Below are 26,493 nucleotides of genomic sequence, written 5' to 3'. Positions count from 1 at the left end.
AAGGGGGGGGAGGGGACAGGGAAAGGGAGAGAGAGGAAAAAAAATAGCGAGTGCGCCTTAGCAGCTCCAAGGGGTGGTGAGCGAGGAAAGGGGGGGGTTTTGAAAAAAAGTGATTTTAATTTTCTTTTAAATAAGTGGGTGGGGGGTGGAGTTCGAAGCGAAAGGGAAGAGGGGGGTGGTGGTGTGAAAAGCAACCGTGTGACTTCCACCGAATGAATAAGCACGGTTCGTCGCTTGCGGATATATTTCCGCTTTAAGTTCCACAAACTTGACAATCGAGGGCTTTAAAGTTGCCATTTTGGATTTTTCGGTCAGGTGGAGGATAGAAAGGACTGGGTTTAGCGGGGGAGGGGTAGAAGCGGGAGTCGATAAACAAAACCCGTGAAGGTTGGTGGTGAGGGGGTGTGGGGGGGAGGGGGTGAGTTGATTGTTCGCTAAGGTCCCAGAATATGAATAATTCATTTATGTTGATGAGACGCGCTGACGTCACGGGCGACGTGGGATTCCGTTAGAGTGCGTAACGGCGACGTCGTGCACTGGTTGCAACTTGGGTGGGGGGAGGGGGAAGGGCTGACTCAGCCCCTGGTGCTTGGGAAGTTGCTGCTGCACTGGGCAAACGGGGGCGCTATCACAGGAGAGAGAGCCAGGCCGACCCACACGCCAGCAACCACCCCCTGTGGCCAAGAGGCTCCCCATGCCGTCTGATGGCGGCGTCGGTCGAGGAAGATTCTGTCAGGGAGGTGACCCTCCTGAAGCCCGAGTACCTGTCTGCCATGGGGGTCGAGGAGCTACACCGCCACCCGGGCAGGGTGCTGACGCCCGTCAGTGAGGAGGTTGCCCTGTCCCCTGGTGCCAAAGATGAGGTTGACAGCGTGGCGGAGCTGAGCCGGCCAAGGAATGGGCTCCAGCCCTTGCAGCAGCAGAGGGCCTTCAAACGGAGGAATAGCTTGAACGTAGGCTTCAAGCACCCCGGGTTCAAGAGGAGGCGCCGCGTCAACTCAGACTGTGACCCGGTGCTGCCCAGCAATTTCCTGCTGGGCGGTAACATCTTTGACCCGCTCAACCTCAACAGCCTGCTGGACGAGGACGTCAACAAGGCTCTTAACGCTGAGACCCCCAAGTCCTCGCCTCTGCCCAGCCGGAACCGCGACCCGGTAGAGATCCTCATCCCCAAGGACATCACCGACCCGCTCAACCTCAACAATGACTCCGAGGTCCTGCCATCGCCCCTCAAGTTGGGCCGCAAGAGGCGACACCGTCATTACCACCACCAGCCTGGCCAGCAACCCCAGTCTGCCACCGCCACCGAATCAGCGGAGAGGAACCAAGTTCTCCCACTGGACCCAAGCTCCCGGGACTGCCTTGTGGGTCAGAACCCAGCAGGAACAAGCGTGGGGCCGGGGTCCTCCGAGGTGCCAACTGAGCCTGAGGGCCCCCAGCCCTACGAGCTCAACACCCTCATTAACTGCAGGGACGAGATTGTGTCACCTGTCCTCCGTGGCTCCGAGCAAGCCCCAACTGGAAGCCGGCATCGCAAGCGGCGCCGGACCGCCAGCAAGTCCGAGCTGGGCAAGATCCCGACCAGCTCGGAGGAAGAGCCGAGGCTGCCAGGTGCGGATGCCAAGAAGCCAATGCCAGAGAAGGCAAAAGGCAAGGCATCTCACCACCACCATCACCAACACCACCAGCAGCAACACAGCTTCCAGCGCCACTCTAGCCTGCACCGTGATGGCAAGGCCCAGCCCAACTTCCAGAGCAAACAGAAGCGGTTCCAGTATGGCAACTACACCAAGTACTACGGCTACCGTAACCCAGGCCGCTGTGAGGACCCCCGGCTCAGCTTCTTCAAGCCTGAGTGGTTCCAGGGCAAGGACATCTTGGACCTGGGCTGCAACGCGGGCCACCTGACGCTCAGCATCGCCAAAGACTTGAAGCCCTCGCGCATTGTGGGCATCGACATTGACGGTAGCCTCATCCACACGGCCCGACAGAACATCCGCCATTTCCTGTCGCAGGACATGCTGCCGTCGCAGGGCGATGGGCAGGTGAAGAGGCGCTTCCCGCTGTCGCTGACCAAGTGTAAGGGCCCAATCGCTGCCCCACCCGTGGCTGTGGATCGCTGTGTGGCTGAGTTCCCCAATAACGTCACTTTCATCCAGGTGAGTGCATCTGGTATGCTTTTTGTGGAGAAGGGAGTTTCACCTTGGCTACTAATCTTGTAAATTAAACATTTGGCGTTGCAAAAAAGTCCCAAATGACCCCTTGAACCAAACTCCATAGATTAGGGGCACTCAAACGCCATCCGGGGGGCACACCTTCAGTAGATGGCTGTTTACAACCTTAACAGTTGCTTTGTGTTTGTGGAAATGTAAAGATTTTTGGTGTTATCTTGACAATGCACGCATTCTTGAAGCACGCATTACTTTGCAAGTAGGACGTGTAAACAACTTCTTCCCCCCCCCCACCCCCGGCTGTGAATGTTAAGACATGAGAGCATTTCAGGTTTTGTAACCTTGCCCAGGGAGTGCTCCAAACGAAGAGGGCTTTTAAAAGTTTCTCATTCCTGTTGCAGAATGGCTCAGGGCCATTACATGCCTTCAGAACATTCAACTGAGTGTCTGTGAAACTGCGTTTGTGGGTTTTTGAGTCACTTTTAAAATGCTGCTTCTAGCAAAACGACGTTTAGCGTGAGTGTATGTTCCGCCTTTTATTTTAAGCTGACCCTATGTCTTATCAAGTTTTTGTGTCTGCAGCCAGCTGTTCAGCTTTACTAATTTGAAATGGTGGCTACACATGTCTTCTGTATGGTGTACTTGTTGAGTTTGGGGCTGTGGCCTATTCCTGTCCTGCTCTTTCCCCTCTGCGTGAGATTTCCTTGCACTGAAAATCCTGTCACTCGGCATGTTTCTGGTTTGCCCACGAGGAGGTGCCCCTTGTACTGAGCAATCGTTCGTTTCTTTGACTTATGATTTTCACTTCTGGGGTCGAATTGATGAACTTTTATGATTTCAAAACTAAACCCTCGACCACCACCACCCACCACCTGCACTCTCTTTTTTGGGAAAATGAAGTCAACGGATCGCGATAATGCGATTGATGCATTTTAATTTTGAAATTCCTGTTCCTAGTGCCTCCTGCAAACATTGATCTAACAAAGAACTGTAAAAGCCGCTGGAAGTGTGTAACAGATGCAGAAATGCTCAAGAAAATCCTACGGAATAGCATTACACTCTATTTGCAATCAGTTGGTCCAAATGATGAACATTTCTCTTCACATGCAGCGCACCTTTTATCAACCAGTGTCTATGGGACCAGGAGTGTGCTAGTTGATAAAATATTCTGGATAATCGAGAAGTCCACATAATCATTGTAGAAGCATCCACTAAGTAATGGAAACGTGATGCAGGGGGTGTGCATGTCACTGTGAGACTTTAATTACAGCATAAATCAATAATAATGATGCACCTTTGCCTTATAAATCTTAATGGCAGAGAGTCTTCTCACTTGCACCCTCAACTGACTACTCAAAGATCGTGAAAATACAATAAACTTAGTGTTTGAGGTATATAATTTATGCCAGTTTGTAAAGAGCTGGTTAAAACAAAGTTTGCTGTACTTGGAGATAACAACAGCCTACCCCCGAGAACTTGTGATGCTGGGAGTTCTGTTCTCTGGATTCATTTGGATGAAAATATGGTAGTTTGCTGCTCGTTATGTCCAGTTGCTTCTGCACAAAGCATCTTAAAAGTTCTCCTATGTCCAAGGAGTGCAACTGCAGATTGGTTATGTTGCCAGGCCAATAATCTGGCAGCAGCTTCGAAATTGGGGAGTTTAAATTCAGTTACTTAAAATTTGGAATAAAAGGTACTAGTAGTGATGTTTGTGACAATGTCACCACTTGAATGTCATAAAACCCAATGTGATTCACGCTTACAGAGAAGCAAATCTGCTGCCCTTACCTGGTCTAGCTTACATATGACTCCTGACTCTAAAGTAATGTAGCTGACTGTTGACCGCCCCCTGAAATTGCTGAGCGGAATGTCATTTGTATTAGGTTGTAGATCTGCTCGCTGAGCTGATGGGTTTGGTTGCAATCTGTTCTAGGTTGTATTCGAGAAGGTAGCTCTCCACCACCCATCTCCTTCAGGGCAACGGGGGATAGACAGAAATCTTTGCCTCATATCCTGTGAACACATTATTTTTACAGTGCTTTGAGATCTGATTGGTGTGTTGATGCAAGATTGAAAGTCCCAACCAGGACTGACCTTCTGGATGTTTGCAATAACCAGCCCAAATCTATTTTTGTGCCATGTCTGATTTTTCATTTTGCATATTTAACATGAGCATTGGTTATGATTTGATTTGGAAGTCAATCTACCTGCAGCCCAATTTATTTTTTTTAACATATCATCTGTTCAGTTGTTTGCAATGCAGCAAATGGCTGCATGGGAGTTCAGTTCAAGTCTGTATGGTCCAGTTTTAATTTGGTGAATTGGCTCAAGCAGACAGGCTGGTCTGGAGTGAGTTGCTTTAATCCTTCTTGATAAACACTTATGCGCAAGAGGATATTTGATCTGAAGATACTGTGAAAGCTCTGTTACCGTCTTTCAGGGCTTGTCACTGTCTCATTTTTACAGAGGTTTTTTGTAGGCTAGGACTGGGAGGGAGATGCATGGAATGTGAACCTCCCGGGCAAGACCAGCTCTTGTCACCCATTCCAATTTGCCCTCAAATAGAGTCCCTTACTAGGCCATTTCTGAAGACAGAAAATATCACATGCAGTCCAGATGGAGTAAGGATGGCCAATCCTAACCCACTGACTGCCATGATTACGTCAGCCATACCTCTTCTCATCCACCCTCCTGTAAACATGCTATCCCATACTCTCAATGCCTTCACCTCCACCACCACATCTGCTCTGAGGATGAGGCGTTCTACTCTAGGACTTCGCAGATATCCTCCTACTTTAGGGACCGTAATTTCTCCTCCTCTGTTATTAAGGATGCCCTCAAACCCCCTCCTCCCATCAACAAGGACAGAGTCTCCTTAGTCCTCATGTTACCACCTCACCAACTTCCGAATGCAACACGTCATTCTCTGACATCTCTGGCACCCCCATTTGGACGCCACCACCAAAAAGATATTTCCCTCCCCACCCTTGTCCGTTTTCTGCAGGGATTGTTTACTCTGTGACTCCCTCATCAGCTCCAAGGTCCACACTACCCACCAACCCCTCTGCCATCCCAGTACCTTACCCTGCAACCACAGGAGGTGCAACATCTGCCCCCACACCTCCCCCTCAGCTCTGCCTAAGGCCCTAAACAGTCATTCTAGCAGAGATCCACGTGGACTTCATCTAACCTCATCTGCTGTATCCATTGCTCCTGATGTAGTCTCCTGCGTATCGGGGAGACCAAATGCAGACTTGGGGACTGGTTCACAGAGCACCTACACTCTGCACGCATCAACCAACAACCCCTGGTGACATATCCATCCTTGGCCGCCTCCACTGTCAGTGTGAGGCCATTCACAAACTGGAGGAACAACACCTGATATTTCACCTTGGGAGCCTGCTGTCCAGTGGTCTGAATATTGACCTTCACCAGCTTCAAAATCTCTCCACCCCAACCTGTCCATCTACTGTCTCACCTATCTGACCCACTCTTCTCACTGGCCAACCACAATAACCCCCTACCTGCAACCATCTATCCCTCTCCCATGTACCCCCACCACCACCCCTCAACAACCTCCCCCAGCCCTACTTGCCTCCCTCTATTTATTCCTGGACCCCCTCCCCAGTGCTGATGAAGGGTTTCAGCCCAAAACATTGGCTTCCCTGCTCGTTCTATGCTGCCTGACCCTGCTGTCCTTTTCCAGCTCCGCATTTACTGACTCGGTCCTAAAGTGTGATGGATCATGGTGAACCAGGTGGGTTTTCTAAGACCATCGGGGATAGTTTTGCTGCCATCGTAAGACTTGTTTTTTTAAGTTCCATATTTTGTTGATTTCACATTTGAATCATCTGTACGGTTGGCCTCAAGCCCATGTGATCAGAGTGTTAGCCTTTAGTTGTAGATTACCAGTGCAGTGATGTTACCACAATGCAACCTGCACACTCCCTACTTTACCATTCTGGCCCCTCCTTTCTGCTGAGCCTGAGGAAGAAAACTGTGGAACAGAGGAAGCAAGAGGCCATTCTGCCTGTTGTCTGTTTGGTATTCATTTGGCTAGTTACGCTACCTCTTATTGTGGAGGGTCTGGTGGGGATGTTGGAAGTGGAACGTATGTTTATATATTATTGACAGTCTCATTGGGTGAAAACCAAACTGGGAGATTATGGAGCACAAGATGGCTGTTGGGATGCAGTGATTACATCAGAAGGCTAGAGATCCAAAATCAAGTCCCACCTATCTGCGAGATGTATTAATACATCTGAACAGATTAGTTACTTGTTTTCCATATATAATTATTTTAATAATTGGGGTGGAGTTTCTTGATAGAGTTGAAGTGATGAGCCTGGACTGTATACAAGTGATGTTTCCCTCACTGTCTTCTATGGCAACAGTATCCAAAAATCTATGAATCGCTGTTGGTAGCTGCTCAACAATTGAGCCTTTACCACCCTCAGGTACAGAATATCTTCAGCGCTTCTTTGCAGAAGAAGCAGGCAAGTGAACGGAATGATAGTGAAAGATGAGGGACCTCACAAACGGGTGATCTTCATTGCAGTTTAAGCCAGAGTTGCTGGCTGGGTAAGGAACAGCTCACAATGGTTCTCCATTTCTGATACAGACAGACAAGTCAGGATTGCAACTACTTTGTGAGTACCTGTACAGATTTAGACAATTCAGTTTGTAACTAAAAGATCAGTTATTGATATGTGGGAGCCAACCTCAGCAAATTTCAATGGACAGTGTGCTCTCGGCCCTGATCTTTGCAGTGACTCATGGGAGTTCGTCTCTTCCATCTGGGTTGTATTTTTTTTCAGCTTGACACTCCCCTGTCTTGTTTTCTGTCTGCTGCTTCCCAAATTCTGATCTGATGCACTTTGTACTCTTCCTGAAGCCTAGCTTCAGATCTGCCCTAACTGGATAACTTATCTTGCTTTTCATTCTTGCCTGCTTGGTCAGCGTGAAGTTCTAATGTGTTCAGAATCATTGCTGATGAAGTGATCAATGCATTTGCTATCCGTAGTTGCACTTGCATAGTGCCTCACTACGTATTAGATGTCCGAGACCCAGCTTCAATCTTTGGTGAATACAGCAACTAAAGTTTTCCTGCTGGCAGCAGTCAGATGAGACGCTGCTTCGTCCTACTGGTGGTTGGTGCAGTCGAAGAGAAGTACAGAGATGTACTCTGCTCCTTAATGGGACCCTCTTTTCTGCCAGTGAGAGAAGGGGCTTGAGTTTTCAGCAAGAAAATGGGACATGCCTTCAGCAGTGCAACACTGCCAAGTTGTAGACTCAACAATGGAACAGGTCTTGACCAACAACCTTCAGACTCTGCACAATGATAATAGTTTGACCAACCTGACCGCCAACGTGTCCTTTTAAAGTCAAAACTGTTGGTATGCTGATTGACTTTGACTTTTTCTTAATTTTGCTGTTCATACTTTGCAGCCAGGGCTATCAGACGAGTGTGCGCAGAGATGAGGTAACTCCTTGTCCAAAGAGTGCTGAAGGCAGCATTCTAGCAATCAGCCCTACTCCAGCACCCTGCCTGAGGACCGGTAGATGCAGATCAAATATGTCATTCCTTTTTCAGTGGTGTGTCATTAGTACTTCCAGCTACTGAAGCATGAGGAAGTCATTGGTCCTGCTGTGAAACTGATTCTAGAAATACTTCTGGGTTTTTTGAATTGTTTTCAGGCTGTACTTCTAGGCAGAGATCTAATGGAATGTTCAACCTCTACACTAGATCACTCGTGGGCCACAGGATCTGTTCCTGCGCTGTACTCTTCTAATCACGCTGAGTGGGTCGCAAACCTGTCAGATTGAGTGTTGTGTTTCTGCTGTGCTTGATCCTTGGCTATTCCAATTTTGTTTTAAAATATGCTCCCTTTCTTTCCTACCAGGGAAACTATGTGCTGGAAAAGGATGAATTGCTGCAGACGCAGAGGCCAGAGTACGATGTTGTTCTGTGCCTAAGCCTGACGAAATGGATTCATCTCAACTGGGGCGATGAAGGGCTAAAACGGATGTTCAAACGCATTTACAGGCATCTGCGGCCAGGTGGCATTTTCATCCTGGAGCCACAGCCCTGGTCTTCATATGGGAAGCGGCGGAAAATTACGGTGAGGTTTTTCCTTTAAAAGGACACACAATTGTTTGTGACGCCAGTCAGCAGCACCAAAATGTTAATGTCTGTTGCACGACTCTGATTATCTTTTGAGAAGATGTTGGTGAACCACAATAGTCCAACACGTGGTTAAGCAGGGAGTTCCAGGAGTTTGATCCAATGAAATGACAGTAATATTATTTCAAGTGAGTGGCTAGGAGGGGGAGCTTACTGGTGGTAGTTTTCCCATGTGTCTGCTACCCTTCCAGGCGCTAAGGGTCATAGGTTTGGAAGGTTATGTTGAAGGAGCAAGAGAGGGGTCTGCGTAACTGGTTTGTCAACATATCATCAGGTAATATTGGGTCAAGGAGGATGATAAGAAAGGTTTGCCCTTGCAGCAGTGCCACGCCTATATGTATATAAAGTCAGCAAATTCCCACTGTTACCATGCATCACCCTGTGGCTAAAATACACGGAGCAATGGTTTCTCCCAACACTGGTCACTTGGTATGCTCCTGTTGGGAATAGAGCTGCTACTTAGGATTATCTGTTTCATTCCGGGCAACATGAGTGGATTCTGGGCTCAGCAATGATTATTATCCATAGTTCCAATACCCTAGCCATTGCCTGGAGTTTGTGTAAGAAGTGTTGGATAGTCACAGCTGCTCACTCACCCCTACCCCAGCAAGAGACCACATCACCAGGGAACATCAGGACAGGGAGAGGGGTCTTGCCTGCTCGAACATGTTGTTTGAGGTCAGGGAATTTTAAGATAATATCTTGGAAATGGATAATAGGCATGTATGTTAAGTTCTGAAATGATGAAATGAAAGTAGTGTGGAGCTTGCAGCTGCTCCTGAGATTCAGGCTTATTTCTACATTTGCCTGAAGATTTTTTTACTTATGACATTTTAGTAATATAAGACTTTTTTCCTGATTCATTTTTTGATTATAAGAACATAAGAAATGTTTAGAGGGATATAGGCCAAGAGCAGGCAGGTGGGACTAGTCTAGCTTGGGATTATGGTCAGCGTAGACTGGTTGGACTGAAGGGCCTGTTTCCATGCTGGGTGACTCTGACTCTACAATTGGGACAGTCTCCAAAATTGAGTTGTGCCCAAATGTGAAATCATCCTTAAATTTTTAGTGCTTTTGTTTGGACTTAAGGTCTCTTATCTAGTTTCAGATTAATTTACCAGGTCATTCCTCTTGGAGCTGTAACACAACAGTTATAACTCAGTCAGAACTCTGTAGCGGTCACTCCTGGCTTGGAGTCTGTGACCCCGTTCAGCATCTTAAATCCCATTTTTGGGATGTCCTGCACTAAATTTCATTTCAATCAATTGCAGTTTGCATTTCACACTGCCTGAATCCTGGATCCCAAATCCTCTTCTACTGCCATCTCGCTTTGTAGTCTGAGATTTTGAGGGTTGATCCCAAACTCATTATTTTATTTAGCCTCCTACCTCACTAGTTAAAACCATTTCAGTACTGAATTCAGTTACAATGTTACAGTTGCTGTTTCATTAAATCTGTTAATTTTAAGTGTTAAAGGCTATGACGAGTAATAAGATCATTCACTTCCAGCCATTTGTGGTTCAGTTGATCCTGGATATTCTTCTAAAAAATCTGTTTGTATTTTCCCCCAGGAGACAATCTACAAGAACTACTATAAGATTATTTTTAAACCGGATCAGTTTACATCTTATCTGTTGTCACCAGAGATTGGGTTTTCTAGCTATGAGCTGGTGGGAACACCTCAAAGCACGTCTAAAGGTAAGCGATATATTTAAAATCCATGTAGCTCTTCATTGGCGCTCTGCAGTTTAGATTTCTGCTCCAACTGAAGTGCAATTTTGGGGTACACTCTAGAATGTGCTAGCTGTATCTATTTAGAAAGAAATGGATTGACTGGCAGCCTACTGTGCTGAGATTCTGATCATACAAAGATTGGAATGTGTCTGCTACCCTTCCAGGTGCTCAGGGTCATAGGTTTGGAAGGTTATGTTGAAGGAGCAAGAGAGGGGTCTGCGTAACTGGTTTGTCAACATATCAGGTAATATTGGGTCAAGGAGGATGATAAGAAAGGTTTGCCCTTGCAGCAGTGCCACGCCTATATGTATATAAAGTCAGCAAATTCCCACTGTTACCATGCATCACCCTGTGGCTAAAATACACGGAGCAATGGTTTCCGTAGGATGGGAGAAGACCATAATGAGCAAGAAGACCAAGCGCACAGAACAGCACAGTGACTCAGTGGTTAGTACCACTGGCCAGGGACCCAGGTTCATTTCTAGCCTCCGGCAACAGTCTCTGTAGAGTTTGCACGTTCTCTCTGTATGTCTGTATGTGTTTTCTCCAGGTGCTCTGGTTTCTTCTCAGTCAAGATTTATCATATATCATAGAATGCCCACAGTGTGGAAACAGGCCCATTGGCCCAACAAATCTACCCCACCCCTCAGAGCATCCCACCGAGACCCTATAAACCCACCTAACCTACACAACCCTGAACACTACGGGCAATTTAGCATGGCCAATCCACCTAACCCACACATCTTTGGACTGTGTGTGGAAACCAGAGCACCCGGAGGAAATCTATGCAGATGCGGAGAGAATGTGCAAACTCCACACAGTCATCAGAGGGTGGATTCGAAACCCGGGGTCCAGGTGCTGTGAGGCAGCAGTGCTAACCATTGAGCCACCGGGCTGCCCCGTTTAATCCTTCGAGTGTAGGAGTTGGGAAGTCTTCTTGTGGTTGTACAAGACATTGGTGAGGCCTCTTCAGAATACTGTGTCCAGTTCTGGTCTCCCAGCTATAGGAAGGATATTGTTGAGCTGGAGAAGGTTCCGAAGAGATTTACCAGGAGGTTGCTGGTTATGGAATGTTTGAGTTATAAAGAAAGGCTGGATCGGCTGGGACTTTTTTCACTGGAGAATAAGGTTGAGAAGTGACCTGACAGAAGTTTATAAAATCATGAGAGGTACAAATAGGGTTAATCTTAGTTATCTTTTCCCTAGGGTGGGGGATTTCAAGGCTAGGGGTCACATTTTTAAGGTGAGAGCAGACAGATTTAAAAAAAAGACATGGGGCATTTTTTAATACAGAGGATGGTTTCTGCATGATATAAACCTCCAGAGGAAGTGGTGGATGTGTGTACGGTTACGACATTTAAAAGATGTTTGGATAAGTACATGAAAAAGAAAGGTTTGGAGGGATATGGGCCAAGTGCAGGCAGGTGGGACTAGTTTAGTTTAAGATTATGTTTGACATAGATTTGAGTGAAAGATCTCTTTCTGTGCTGTATACCTCTGACTTTGTACAGGTTAGATGGATTGGCCGTGCTAAATTGTTTATAGTATCCTGGGATATGCAGGCTACGTGGATTAGAAATGCGGGGATTATAAAGTTGGGTGGGTCGGTGTGGACTCGATGGGCTGAATGGCTTGCTTCCACACTATAGGGATTCTGTAAGTTTAACACAAATTCGATGCAAATACTCAATGGATTAGGCAGAGTTGTGAAGAGCGAAATCAGGGTTAATTTTTCAGGTCGAAATTAGTTGCTTTTGAAAGGCTGATTGATTTGTAACATTTAATTCTTTGTCCACTGATGTCTGACCTGCTGAATATTGTCAGCATCTGCCATTAGCATTAAATTTATTTTGTTAAATCGCCAACATTGGTTTTTGTTTTCTCCTCTGATGTCATTTTGCTTGTCACCAAGCTGGCAGAGACCAGAAAAATAGTGCATTCGATCATTTGCACATATCTCAATTTAGAAACATTTGAATAGCTCAGATATCAGACCGGTGAATGGCAGACAGTGTTTAATGTGCAAAGGTGGGAGTGTGCTTTTCCACCTCAAGGGCATTTTACATAATGTGCTGCATTGACAGGTCCCTGTACCTGAAATATTCAACATGCGAGTCCCCATACATTTTTCACGTTTAATTCTTGACTTCAATTTCACAGATTTGGCAGGATGGTGTTCAAACTGTGAGCTCAGGATGGTTGTGTCTAGCGGTTACCATTGCTGTATTGCCATGAACTTGCTGCACAGTGTCATCATTTGAAATGTAGGATACGGAATGCTGTAGGTTATCGGGGGAAGGTCACTGATTTTTCTTTTAAATAAAGAAACAGTTTGAAATAACAGGATTACTTTCCTGCAAAGATAAGGGTTTGAGAAATCAACCAAAAGATGAGAGCTTTGCTATTTATCCCTCCTGTGTACTGGTGCATTGCAGACATGGAGAAATTCACCCAACGTCAATGTTGTTTTGCTGTTTCTTCCGATTTGGGCATCACTGGTGCAGCTAGCAAAGGCTGCCCTAGAACTGAGCACTTGGCTAGGGTTGGCTCTGAGGTCAGTTTAAAAAGTCGATCACATCAGAGTCTGGAATCGCATGTAGACCAGACCAGACCAGACTAGGCAAGGAAGGAGGATTTCCTTCCCCTAGATGACACAGTGAGCCGGAGAGGTTTTATGACAATAAAGTAGTTTTGTGGTTATTGCTGATGGGTGTATGATGTTAGTCCACATGTATTGATTAATTGAATTCAAATTTCTCTAATTGTCATGTTGGCATTTGATTTCAGAAGATCCATAAGATATCCCAGCCTCCTGATGACTCATAGAGAGTCATCGAGATACACAACACGGAAACAGACCCATTTAATATAATTACGGCTGATCATCTAACTCAGTCTTGAAAACACTCAATGTTTTGGCCTCAACCACTTTCAGTGGCAGAGAATTCCACAAGCTCACCATAGAGTTGTAGAGATGTACAACACGGAAACGGACCCTTTGGAATAACTCATCCATACCAACTGGATATCCTAAGTTAATCTAGTCTCATTTTACCAGCATTCGGCCCATATCCTCCTAAACCCTTTCTATTCATAAACACATCCACGTGCCTTTTTAAGTGTTGTTATTGTACCGGCCTCTACCACTTGCAGCTCATTCCATACATGCACCACTCTCTGCCTGAAAAGGTTGCCCCTTTTAAATCTTTCTCCAATCCCCTATCCTGGGGAAAACACTTTGTCTATTTACCCTATCTATGCCCCTCATAATTTGAAAAACCTCTATAAGATCACATCTCCGCTCCAAGGAAAATAGCCCCAGTCTGTTCACCTCTCTGTATAATTCAAATGCTGCAGCCGTGGCAGCATCCTTGAAAATATTTTCTGAACCCTTTCAAATTTCACAACATCCTTCCTACAGCAGGGAGACCAGAATCGAATGCAGTATTCCAAAAGTGGCCTCACCATGTCCTGTACAGCCACAACATGACCCTCCCAATGCCTGTACTCGACGCACTGACCAATAAAGGCAAGCATACCAAATGCCACCTGTCTACCTGCAGCTCCACTTTCAAGGAGCTATGAACCTGCACTCCAAGGTCTCTTTGTTCAGCAACACTCCCCAAGACCTGACCATTAAGAGAATAAGTGCCGCCCTGATTTGTCTTTCCAAAATGCAGCACCTCACGTTTATCTAATTTAATCATGCATCTGCTTATGAAAAGCAGAGGGCTTAGCACCGGTCCTTGTGGCACACCGCTGGTCACAGGCCCCCAATCTGAAAAAAAACCCTGCACCTCCACCCCCTATCTTTGAGCCAGTTCTGTATCCAAATAGCTAGTTCTCCCTGTGTCTGTGTGACCTAATCTTGCTAACCAGTCTACCATAAGGCACTTTGTCAAATGCCCTACTTACGTCAATAGAGATCACGTCCACTGCTCTGCCCATGTCAATACCTTTTGTTGCTTCTTCAAAAAAAACAGTCAAGTTAACGAGACACTATTTACTCCCCACAAAGCCATGTTGACTACCCTTAATCAATCCCTGCCTTTCCAAATACATGTAAATCCTGTTCCTCAGGATTCCCTCCAACAGTGTCCAATAACTTTATGCCTATGCAATTATTCTCAAGCTGAAGTCAGTTTAAAGACAAATAATGAAAGGAACCAAATCTTAGGTTCGTCTCTCTTGAACAGATGCTGATATTCTCTATTTCCAGATTTGTATTTTATTATTCACCTGAATGTTCCAACTAAGTGGTTGCTTTTCTCTGCAGGGTTCCAGCGTCCGGTTTACCTCTTTCACAAGGGTCGTCCATCTAATGCAAACTAAGACTTCCAAAGCCAGCTCCTGGCTGCTATTTCAGTTTCTTTTGCCCATCAATGGCTCTCTCCCAACCATCTCCTCTCTCTTATCGAAGCCAGTGGAGGACCCTACACAGGACATGTGGTCTACCATCATGAGCACTGCCTTTTATTTTCGATTGTTTTAAATTGACAAGCTGTTAATCTTGATCTGCTTCACATAAAAGCCTCAACGAATGTATAAAGAAAAAGGAAACGCATTTTAGGGTTACAAAAAAAACTGCATTTGCTGGCTTCAGGCACCTCTTGGGTGGGGAAGGGAGCACGTGACCTACTTTAGAAAGTGTAATTTCTGCCCTTGAATTCACCGTACGCCAGTACTGTCAGCCTCGCCTCCAGGAAGGTTTCAACTCCTTTTTCTGACAAAGCCAAGATGTTTGTGTGGGAATACACAGATTTCTTGAGGATTTGCAGGGGGAGGAATATAGATTAGACATGGAGAGACATCACAGATGAAACTATCACACAACCCTGCACCTTGTTGCATTGTTTTAATATCATGTTCTCCAGCACACCATCCACTTGTCCATACAGTAATTTCTAACTCTTCACCCAGTCCTCACCAAAAAGAGTTTTGCTTGAGATCATAAATCAGTCAATCCCTGAATCCAATTTGGTTTACAGATGCAACTAAAATCATCCATCATTCTGTTAGTATGACTGGCCATGCATCTGAGGACATGATCTCGTTGAGCTGTGAGCATACCCTTGTGTGTGTTGGTGCCACTTCTATTGTCTTGGTTGGTATGAGCTCAGGATGTGAGCAACATTGGGCTCGAGATCAATCCTTATGTTTGTGGCCGCTGGTCTAGGATAGCCGCTCGTAACTCATTTCCAAAAATTGCCACCATTGGTTCTGCTACATCATTTTGATCTTTCCCCTCTGTCTCAAAGTAGGCAGACGTGATTTTTTTCATCTTGCAAATTCCTACTTTGTAGGTAGGAACATGATTTTTGTTTTTCCATCTCTTTGTCTTCCTGATGTCCAAAAACTCAAACATCATACTGACCTTTTTTCTTCCCCTGCGTCCTATTTTTGTAGCGTAATCTGAGTTGGTGTACTGAAACCCTGTACGTACAGCGGTAGGACTTTAGTGAAGATGAGCAGCATGTGTGACAGCAACAAGTATTGGAATGTGGGGGTAAGAGGTCTGAGCACTGTAATCAGGACTTGCTTTGAAATGCTCACCTTAAGTGCTGTGTACTAGAGCAGGTTGTGGTTTGCATTTCTCCCCGATCATAACTACCAAGTCAGCAGAATTGTTTTAATGTGATATGGCTGTTATTTCTCCCTCTTCCCTCCCACATGCACTTTCAGGCCACAGTTTGGTCTGATCCACTAATCAGCTAACAGCAGCGTGGGATGATTGTCCTAGATATGACTAGTGACTCTTTCAATAAATAAACTCCCCAGATTTCTGTGTATGTGAGAGAGAGTGTGAATATATGTAGAGAGGTGAGTAGTGATCACATTTGATATAAAGAAACATTCAGAGATTAGCGCATTTTAAAGTAAGAACTCATTAAAAATGTTAGTTGCAAGAACGCGATGCGGCAGCGGTGAGGCAGGGGGATGTCCTGCATCTTTTTATGGTCTAGCATTCTATAAAATTTCTGAAGGCCCCTACTTAGAAATGAACCAGACCAGCCACGTGCGTGTGCGTGTGCGTGTGCGTGCGTGCGTGCGTGTGCGTGCGTGCGTGCGTGTGCGTGTGCGTGTGCGTGTGTGTGCGTGCGTGTGCGTGTGCGTGTGTGTGTGTTTATACACAAAGTGAAATAGTTTTACTGCTCAAGAGACTTAAAGTCCGCCTTCACTCCTGGCCTGTATCCCCATAAGGAAATTTTATAAACTGGCACTAATCTATAAAGGTGTAGATTAAAGTGTATGTTAGCGTTTTCCATCCCCCTCCCCCTCATCTGGACCATTGAGCTAGACTTGCTGAGTTGGAACCATGCAGTAACCCATTACCATGCATTTGTTGCTATGCACTGTAAATATTCCTGCGATACAGTAAGGAAATGATGCTTTTGTATTGTCCTTTCTAAGGTTAAGAGGTTTCCTGACTTTGTTCAGTGCTTTGTTTCAACACCCATAACCTGCTGACTGCTTTCATCCTAATTCATCCTTCATCTCATCTCCCCTCTCCTCTGTTCCTGTTCAAAAGGCCATTATGCTGGTTATTTTTTGTAAATTCCTTCGCAAGTTGGCGTTGGTTTTGGGCTTTGAGAATGGGGTAGATCGAGTGCGTTGTTAAAATAAGGGGTTTCTTTTTTCTGCTGGTGGGGAGTGAAGATATTAAAGAGTATAGGGGGTGGGAATAAAGCACGTGGCCTTGCCTTTGTTTCCGGGTCCACGTGGACCTCAGGATCCAGGGAGAGTTAAACGTTCAGTTATGCTTTTACAAAAAAAAATTAATTCTTTTGTTTTGTTTCTTGTTATTTCTTCCCATTGACAGACCAGTTCAAACCTGTGGCCAGGGCTGCATGTGTGTTGTGTAAAATCTCTTTTAAAAATTGCTTCGCTGTCCCCTTCTCACTAGGACCTGCCATGCATTTCAGGTGTGTTTACAGAATCTATCCACTGGACAATCTATGGGGTGCGCGGGGGGTGCTGTTATGTTTTGTCAACACACCCTGTTTGACTCATTTGGGTTCAAAGGATCAGTATTAAATATGAGGGGATAGATCTGTGGGAGGTTTGATTCTGATCTGGAGCTCTCAGCGCAGTTTGCCAACTTGTTACTGGCTGGGGTTGAGTAGGTTGGGAATTCTGGGCTTTTTGTGTGCCAATTTAATCGCAGTTGTTGAAAGGCAGTTAATGATTTTTTTGAATTAGAATTCACCCTTTTCCAGAGTCCACCCTGCGCGTTCACCTCCAGCTCACTTGCTGATGAGATTTCTTTTGTCCTTCGAAATTGTCTAATGGGTGTTCAAGTTGGGAATTTTAGTGTATGTTCTTTCTCAGTGCACGGACTTCCGGGATTCTTATTCGCACAGTTTATTTTAAAGGGAGCAGGATTTAGTTGCACATTGATGAATTTGCCTTTGTTTTTAGATAAAGGAACTTCTTGAATCAGTTTTGAGCACCGCTTTCTGTGTTGTCGAAGTTCAACCTGGCAGTGGAGAACCTTTCCCTTCAAGGAAAAAAATTGGGTCAGATTGGCCTTAAGCTGCCAGTAATGAAGTTCCAACCTCACTGTTCTCCCACTGTTCATCTCGGTGTCCAGTGGCTGAGCAGCTTGTACAAATCGGTGCGCATCTCTCATTTCGAGTTGACTACGGTCATTGGGTCGGCCTGTACACCCGCACCTATCCCTCTGTGTTTTCTCAGCCCACTTCAATATCCCTTACAGGCTTGGCCAGTCCTTTTTCTGTGAACAAAGGCAATGAAAGGTGCTCTTGAGGAGGAGCCGTGGCTGGCTTAACACCTGAGCTGCAGCATACCATTTCAGCGTTGCAAGTTTAGTCGCAGTCTCAGCCCACCAGTAGTTGCACTGGTCTCTCAATTTTGTCTTTTTGTTTAAAAAAGAATTCAGCCATGGCTTGTAAACAAGGTGCTTTCTCCAATTATTTACCAGCTCCGCACAGGAACTTATTTCTTCAGTGTGATAAACTGTATCTTTGACAACTGGTTCGCTGCAGCTTCCAAATAGGGAGGGGAGGGTGGGGAGGGCGACTGTATGTACATGCCTGCATTACAGGGGGTGGTGAAGTGCAAATAAACTTGAGATTCTAGATTTTTAAGAAAAAAAAGTAAATAAAATGTTGTCTTTGATAAAATGTTTCAGGAAAAGAATTGTCATTTGTGAATTTTTGTAAAAAAAAAAGCAAACGCTGCAAAAATCCAATGTCAAACATACATCAAGTGTCATTACAATAAAGGAATACAAGTGTGTTAACCGGGGCGTTGTCTTTTGTTTTCACATTAACTCGTCACTTGTACACTGCAACTGTCTTCCTGTCCAACCAGCTTCTGAGGAAGGATCATCGGACCTGAAATGTTAACTCTGATTTTCTTTTTCTTCACAGATGTTGCAAGACCTGCTGAGCTGTTTCCAGCAACTTCTCTGTTTCTGTTCCTGAACTGTGGATCAAACATGAGGGTCTGTCTAGGCTCTGGCATTCGGCTAGGAAGTCCACCTCTGCCACGCTACTTGCCAGCCAATATCAACTATCTGTGGGGGTGGTTACTGTAAGCAGATACGTGGCTGTAGCATGAGGTACAATTGACTAATTTGTACCAACAATCCACGATAAAGTACAGAGGAATGGGAGGTAAAATAATCGAGAATTCCCCGAAGGCTGGTATCCCATCACCCTCACATGTGCATAGTAGATGATGCTGACCCAGCGAGATCAGAGCCGGCTCCGAGAGTGAGCAGAACCCCTGACACGCCTGTTCGTATTATCACTGATTGTTATGGAAACCCATCTGGTTCATTAACTAACTTTCTTCAGGAAAGGAAATTAGGCAGATTTTGACAAATTTAGTCTATGTTCCAAAAGCAGTCATGGTGGAACTTGAACCAGAGACTCGACTTCTCTGAATACTAACCCTGTAACGTTACCGCTACACCATTGTCTCCCATTAGATCTAGTCAGCCAGGACTGCCTGATTGGATCAGGTTAATAGCCCCAATCGGGGAACTTCACCTGGTTAACTGTCCAATCACTACATCCCCTCCCCATGTCGGCCTGTTCCTTGCTCTGGAGCATTTTTGCATCAAGTCTGGTTCCTCTGACTGTGCCTTGGATACTAGATTGTAGCCCACCGCTTGACCATAGAGTGACTTGGCTGAAATTGGCCTTCAGGCTGTAACAGCATCGAGGCTGTGACATCTGAGGTGTTTATCATGTCCTTGGAGGTTTCTTCCATGCTTTGATGGAGTGGGAGAGCCCATGGGGTTCTGACACCCTTACTTTATGTTCTGAGGGCCTGGGTATGTTGTGCTCATGCTTCTGCTCCATTTGCAAGGACACAGTTTTCATGTGGTCCATGTGCTTGTTTGGGACCGCCTGTCCTACCCAGACTCTGTAATGTCTTTGACCATGTGTCGACCAGGCGTCTTATGCATGCCGCCGTTCCCATGGCTTTGACACCAAGCTCCCTCTCATGAAATAAACCCTCTCTCGCTTAGAGGAGTCGTGTGTTCGACATTGACGTTCCTGATGTCGTTTCACCCCCAGGTCCAGGAAGGTCAGGTTTAACCTGGTGTTGGGTCTTCTTCCCCCTTAGCAACTCTGCTGGAGCTGTTAGTTGCATGGGTATGGCCCTATTCATCAAATAAGAAGTGGGACAGTTTGGTGCGGAGTAAAGTTGTAGGATGTTTCTTTAATCCTGCCTTCAAAGTTTGGACTGCTCTTTCCCATACCTTTGGACAATGGGTAGTGTGGAGCTGTCCTTACGTTGCCAAATGCCATTCGACTTTAGGAAATGTTTGAATTCCCTACGAGTAAATGATGGCCCATTGTCTGTGACCAATACCTATTGCAGAGATGCTCTCAACTTGTCAATTGTGACCCTGTGTTTGGCAAACGAGCTCTGTTCACGTCCAACCATAGCATCCGTGAAAGGACCTGCATAGTCAACACATAACTAAATCGAGTTTACCCACCCATTCCCATGAATTTTGCCCTTGTTGGCTCTCTGGGCGCTGCCCCACCAACAGGGCTACGTCTGCATCCGATCCAGGCCACCAGAAAGAACTACTTGCCAACATTTTGGAAACCCATAGACTATTAACCCAGAGACCTGGATAAGGGTCTGGGGACCTGGGTTCGAATCCTGCCATGGCAGCTGGTGGAATTTAAATTCAATTCAAAAAAAGCTGTAACTAAGAGTCTAATGATGACCATGAATCCATTGTCCATTATTGGAAAAACCCTATCTAGTTCACTAATGCTCTTTAGGGAAGGAATCTGCCATCCTTACCTGGTCTGGACCTACACGTGACTCCAGACCCACAGCGACATGGTTGACTCATAACTGCCCTTTGGGCACTTAGGGACGGGCTATAAATGCCACCTGGCCAGCGACGACCCCCCGCCCGACCTTAACCCCACGAATGAATATGCAAAAAATGTTCAGCCAGTATCTGCTTGCGACCTTTGCTTGGGACAACTGCTCTTACTCCTGCTAATAAAATGCCATTGTCCACAGTCTGGCTGGGTCCAGAAAGGTTTCAGGTCTGGCTGTGATGGCCTTTTTGTTTCTCCCATCCCCACCAACAGCCTCAGTTTTTCCAGGACAGGATCCTTTGGTGTCCATGGTCTCATATTGTCAGCGGTGACTGCAAGGGTGTCCAGAAAGTTTCAAGCCAGAACCGACTCTCCTAGAGGTGGCACCACCCGTGCTGTATCAGCTCGTGGGAGGCAGCTCAAAGCCATTTGCCATTTAGCTGCCCAGACAGTGTTCCAACTTGTACGCATTCAGGAAAGGAGCCCATCGCTGAATTTGACCTGATGGGCAGCTCGGCCCTGTCCTCTTCACAAAACCCAAGCGGGGCATGTGGTCCATTACTGTTGCAAATTTACCTCCATGAAAGTATTGGTGGAACTTCCTCACACTGAACGGCAGCACGGTGGCTCAGTGGTTAGCGCCGCTGCCTCACGGCGCCAGGGACCCGGGTTCGATCCCACCCTCAGGTGACTATCTGTGTGGAGATTGCACGTTCTCCTTGTGTCTGCGTGGGTTTCCTCCGGGTGCTCTGGCTTCCTCCCACAGTCCAAAGGTTAGGGTGGATTGGCCGTGCTAAATTGTCCCATAGAGCCCAGGGATGTGCGGGTTAGGGTGGATTGGCTGTGCTAAATTGTCCCATAGTGCCCAGGGATGTGCGGGTTAGGGTGGGTTGGCCGTGCTAAATTGTCCCATAGAGCCCAGGGATGTGCGGGTTAGGGTGGATTGGCCGTGCTAAATTGTCCCATAGTGCCCAGGGATGTGCGGGTTAGGGTGGATTGGCTGTGCTAAATTGTCCCATAGTGCCCAGGGATGTGCGGGTTAGGGTGGATTGGCTGTGCTAAATTGTCCCGTAGTGCTCAGGGATGTGCGGGTTAGGGTGGATTGGCCATGCTAAATTGTCCCATAGAGCCCAGGGATGTGCGGGTTAGGGTGGATTGGACATGCTAAATTGTCCCATAGAGCCCAGGGACGTGCAGGTTAGGGTGGATTGGCCGTGCTAAATTGTCCCATAGTGCCCAGGGATGTGCGGTGTAGGGTGGGTTGGCCGTGCTAAATTGTCCCGTAGTGCCCAGGGATGTACAGGTTAGGATGGATTGGCCGTGCTAAATTGTCCCGTAGTGCCCAGGGAGGTGCGGGTTAGGGTGGGTTGGCCATGCTATATTGTCCTGTCGTGCCCAGGGATGTGCAGGTTAGGGTGGGTTGGCCATGCTATATTGTCCCATAGTGCCCAGGGATGTGCGGGTTAGGGTGGATTGGACATGCTAAATTGTCCCATAGAGCACAGGGATGTGCGGGTCAGGGTGGGTTGGCCGTGCTAAATTGTCCCATAGTGCCCAGGGATGTGCGGTGTAGGGTGGGTTGGCCGTGCTAAATTGTCCCGTAGTGCCCAGGGAGGTGCGGGTTAGGGTGGGTTGGCCATGCTAAATTGTCTCATAGTGCCCAGGGATGTGAGGTGTAGGGTGGGTTGGCCGTGCTAAATTGTCCCGTAGTGCCCAGGGATGTGTGGGTTAGGGTGGACTGGCCGTGCTAAATTGTCCTGTAGTGCCCAGGGAAATGCGGGTTAGGGTGCATTGGCCGTGCTAAATTGTCCTGTAGTGCCCAGGGATGTGTAGGTTAGGGTGGATTGGCCGTGCTAAATTGTCCCGTAGTGCCCAGGGATGTGCGGGTTAGGGTGGATTGGCCGTGCTAAATTGTCCCGTAGTGCCCAGGGATGTGAGGTGTAGGGTGGGTTGGCCGTGCTAAATTGTACCGTAGTGCCCAGGGATGTGAGGTGTAGGGTGGGTTGGCCGTGCTAAATTGTACCGTAGTGCCCAGGGATGTGAGGTGTAGGGTGGGTTGGCCGTGCTAAATTGTCCCGTAGTGCCCAGGGATGTGAGGTGTAGGGTGGGTTGGCCGTGCTAAATTGTACCGTAGTGCCCAGGATGTGCAGGTTAGGGTGGACTGGCCGTGCTAAATTGTCCCGTAGTGCCCAGGGATGTGCGGGTTAGGGTGGATTGGCCGTGCTAAATTGTCCTGTAGTGCCCAGGGATGTGTACGTTAGCCATGGGGAATGTAGGGTTATGGCGATAAGGTCGGGTGGTGAGTCTGGGTGGGATGCTTTTCTGGGGGTCAGTGTGAACTCAATGAGCCAAATGGCCGCCTTCCACATTGTAACCGCCAAACCTTCCTTCTCTTTCTGGGTGCATCTTTGTTTGACGTCAGCCAAACTACAGGAAGAGCATGCTGTCAGGCATTTCTCTTTGCTAGACCACTGGTAGGTCAACACCACCCTGATACCAAATGGGGAGGCATCACATGTCAGCAACATATCTGGTTCACTAATGTACTTGTGATCATGGTCTGCCAACACCTTAGATGATGATAGTTATTTCTTCACATCCCTAAAGACTACATCTTGGCTCTGGGACCATTTCCAAGGCTAACCCTTTTTCAGTAGCAGATGTAAGGGTGCCAGGATGGCGGGCAATTTGTGAATAAATTTTCCATAATGATCCACCAAACTGAGGAAAGACCTAAACTCCAGCACAGACATGGGAACTGGGACACCTCTGATGGCCCTCACTTTCTCTTCCAACTGGTGTAACCCAATGTTGTCAACACTGTAGCCCAAGCCAGTCATTCAGGCTGCCTGGAAAACATATCTTTCCCTCCTGAGGTACACGCCCACCTGACAGAAATGTTTAAGCATTACATCCAAGTTCTCTAAATGCTGTGTATTGGTCTTCCTGGTTATCGGACAGGTCAATGGTGTTCTGTGGTAGACCGTAGTAAAATGTTCTCAGTTGTCCACTGGAGGTGGTTGCAGGCTGATGATATCCCAAAAGGTGGTCTCATGTCCTTATGCATATGCACAAACCCTTATGGGTGTTAATTTACTTCTCGGAATACCCCATCTAATTGCAATTGCAGCACATGTCCACCTCATGAGGGTCCGCCCGCAGCGCACACACACACACACACACCCCCACCCACCTGTCAGCTTTGCATTTCAATCCTCTCTGTGAGGGACTGGGTCTTCATCCAGCTGCAAAATTGGTATACTGTTTGTTTAAATCCCCAAAATGGCAAATGGACCCATCCAGATTTCACAATTGGTAGGACTGGTGCTGCCCATTCTGCAATTAGACTGTTTTCTTCTCCTCTATTCATTTGTGGGACATGGGCATCACAGGCTGGGCCAGCATTTCTTGCCTGTCCCTAGTTGCCCCCTTGAGAAGGTGGGAGTGAGCTGCCTTCTTGAACTGGTGCAGTTTTCCTGCTGTGGGTTGAGCCACAATGCTATCAGGGAGGCAATTCCAGGATTTTGACCCAGGGACAGTGAAGGAATGGCAATGGGAGGGTGAGTAGTTGTTAATGGGGACTGTTAGTCTAGAATTGAAAAACTTCATCAATTTCGCCTCCAATTTCCACCGTGCCCTCACTTTCACCTGGTCTATTTCTGATTCCTCCCTTCCCTTCTTCGACATTTCTGTTTCCATTTCTAGGTATAGACTGTCCACTAATATCCATTACAAACCTACCAACTCCCACAGCTACCTGGACTATACATCCTCACACCCTGCTTCCTGTAAAGACTCCATCCCGTTCTCTCAGTTCCTCCGTCTCCATCGTATATGTTCAGATGAATAAATTTCAACAATGGAGCCTCCGAAATGTCCACCTTCTTCCTCAACCGAGGATTCCCCAGCTCCGTTGTCGACAGGGCCCTCAACCAGGCCCGACCCATCTCCTGCACTTCCGCCCTCACCCCTTCCCTTCCCTCCCACAACAGCGATAGGGTTCCCCTTATCCTCACCTACCATCCCACCAGCATCCACAACCAGAAGATCGTCAGTCACCATTTCCACCATCTCCAGCAAGATGCCACCACCAGACACATATTCCCCGCCCCTCCCTTGTCCGCCTTCCGCAGGGACCGTTCCCTCCAGGACACTCTGGTCCACACTTCCTTCACCCCCAACACCTCCCACAGCCCTGCGGCACCTTCCCCTGTAACCAGCGAATATGTAACACCTGCCCATTTACCTCCTCCCTCCCCAGTATCCAAGGGCCCAAACATACCTTCCATGTGAAGCAACACTTCACCTGCACTTCCCAGAATCCAGTTTACTGCATTCGCTGCTCACAGTGTGGTCTCCTTTACATTGGGGAAACGAAGCATAGACTTGGCGACTGCTTTGCAGAACATCTACTTTCTGTTCACAAAAAGACCCTGAGCTACCTGTTGCCTGCCACTTTAACGCACCACCCTGCTCCCTGGCCAATATCTCTGTCTCTGGCTTGCTACAGTGTTCCTGTGAAGCCCAACGCAAGCTGGAGGAACAACACCTCATTTCCCGCTTGGGGACCCTACAGTCCTCTGGACTCAATATTGAGTTCAATAATTTTAGGGCCTAAACTCTCCCATGTCCCAGCCCCCCACCCCACACACCAGGCCTCGTCACCACAGCCTGCCATTACACACTCCCTGTTGTTAGTCACTAACAGTCCCCATTAGCAACTCCTCACCCTCCCAGCCTGATGGTTAGCAACTCCTTTGTCTGTCCAGAGATAGTAGTAACTGGAGATGCTGGAGAATCGGAGATAACAAGGTGTAGAGCTGGATGAACACAGCAGGCTCTAGGCCCGAAACATCAGCCTTCCCGCTCCTCTAATGCTGCTTGGCATTTATGATATATGACATTTATAAACAAGACACAAGAACTGATTCCAAACCGGCTGGTGCAGATAGCAAGAGTTTATTGATGCCCTCAGTCTCACACCTTGCATCCCACATCTAGAGTCACTGTTGCTGTCTGTTCCTGATGTTCTTCCCTATTCATGTACATTCAGATGTTTGACAGCAACCAGCTGCAGCTTTTAAATTTTTAGCCAACCTTAGAAGACTAGGGGCTGACCACACATTGACAAAACACACAGAAACAGGCACCGGGCTGCTTTCAGTAGACCATCTCTACAAGTATAGGTTCAGGTCACTGATGACTAAAAATGGGGCTTGTCTCTGGTCAGCACTTTACTGAAGCAGCCAGCCAGCCTTCTAAAAGCTCTGTGTGTCAATGAATAAACAAACTCAAGACAGATGGTCACATACGAATCCACCTGAACTCCCAGCATCAATTCCCAAGGGGGACAGTGGCATACGCTGACAGGGTATCGATATTTTCTAATAAATGTTTAGAGGGATACGATTAATTTCCCCATCACTTGCAGGTACATTCTATGTTGAATTCATTGCTTTGAAGAATTGTTGACAGGTTGTTCGCTCATGATTGATTCAACTTCTGCCGTAATTCAGCCGCCAAGGAACCTCTGCTAATTCAGTGGAAAATAAACCTGCAAACACATCAGGGCAATGGTGCAGCTGATGTATTCTTATCTTCTGGGCCAGGAGGTCTGGGTTCAAGTATCACGTGCTCTGGTGGTATGTTGTACATACCTAAACAGGTTAATTCAAAATGATTAACTGGTTTGGAAGGCAAAAAACATGCCAGGCACAAGAATTTGTTTTAGCAGTGGCTGTTCTGTAATGGCAAGAACATTAAACTGTGTTGGAAGGAACTTGCTAGATCTCATATTTTTGCTGAGAGTTGGAGTTGTGGGGTGGATTTGGATGACCTTTATTGTGATTTACAGTTTCAGTTACAGCACACAGCAAACAGGCACTCGCGAAGCTTCAGAACAGTTTAAACTTACAGCGCATATGTCACCTCTTTGATTACTATCGGTGGGGGAGCTGAGTTATCCCTTTGTCAGCGGCTCTCTGGTACACCATCTCATACAACTTAAGTTTGCTTCAGCAAAACAACACAGAAGGACAGGTTTGTAGCTCACCCTCTCGGCCCTTCAGGATGTTTTCCAGCC

At 46.9% G+C, this 26,493-nt stretch overlaps 1 protein-coding gene across 1 annotated transcript; it reads left to right on the top strand.

Moving 5' to 3' along the window:
- The first annotated feature begins 424 nt into the window (after positions 1–424).
- LOC125448705 (7SK snRNA methylphosphate capping enzyme-like) lies at positions 425–18,352 on the top strand. The gene is made up of 4 exons (XM_048524173.2): positions 425–2,159; positions 8,075–8,293; positions 9,927–10,053; positions 14,366–18,352. The coding sequence occupies exons 1-4, from the start codon at positions 705–707 to the stop codon at positions 14,419–14,421; spliced, it is 1,857 nt and encodes a 618-aa protein (XP_048380130.1). The 5' UTR covers positions 425–704; the 3' UTR covers positions 14,422–18,352.
- The last annotated feature ends 8,141 nt before the right edge of the window (positions 18,353–26,493 follow it).

The sequence above is a fragment of the Stegostoma tigrinum genome, chromosome 45, assembly GCF_030684315.1.
Source record: "Stegostoma tigrinum isolate sSteTig4 chromosome 45, sSteTig4.hap1, whole genome shotgun sequence".
NCBI lineage: Eukaryota > Metazoa > Chordata > Chondrichthyes > Orectolobiformes > Stegostomatidae > Stegostoma > Stegostoma tigrinum.
The sequence above is the reverse complement of the archived record's forward strand: the minus strand, read 5'-3'. Positions and strand labels throughout refer to the sequence as shown.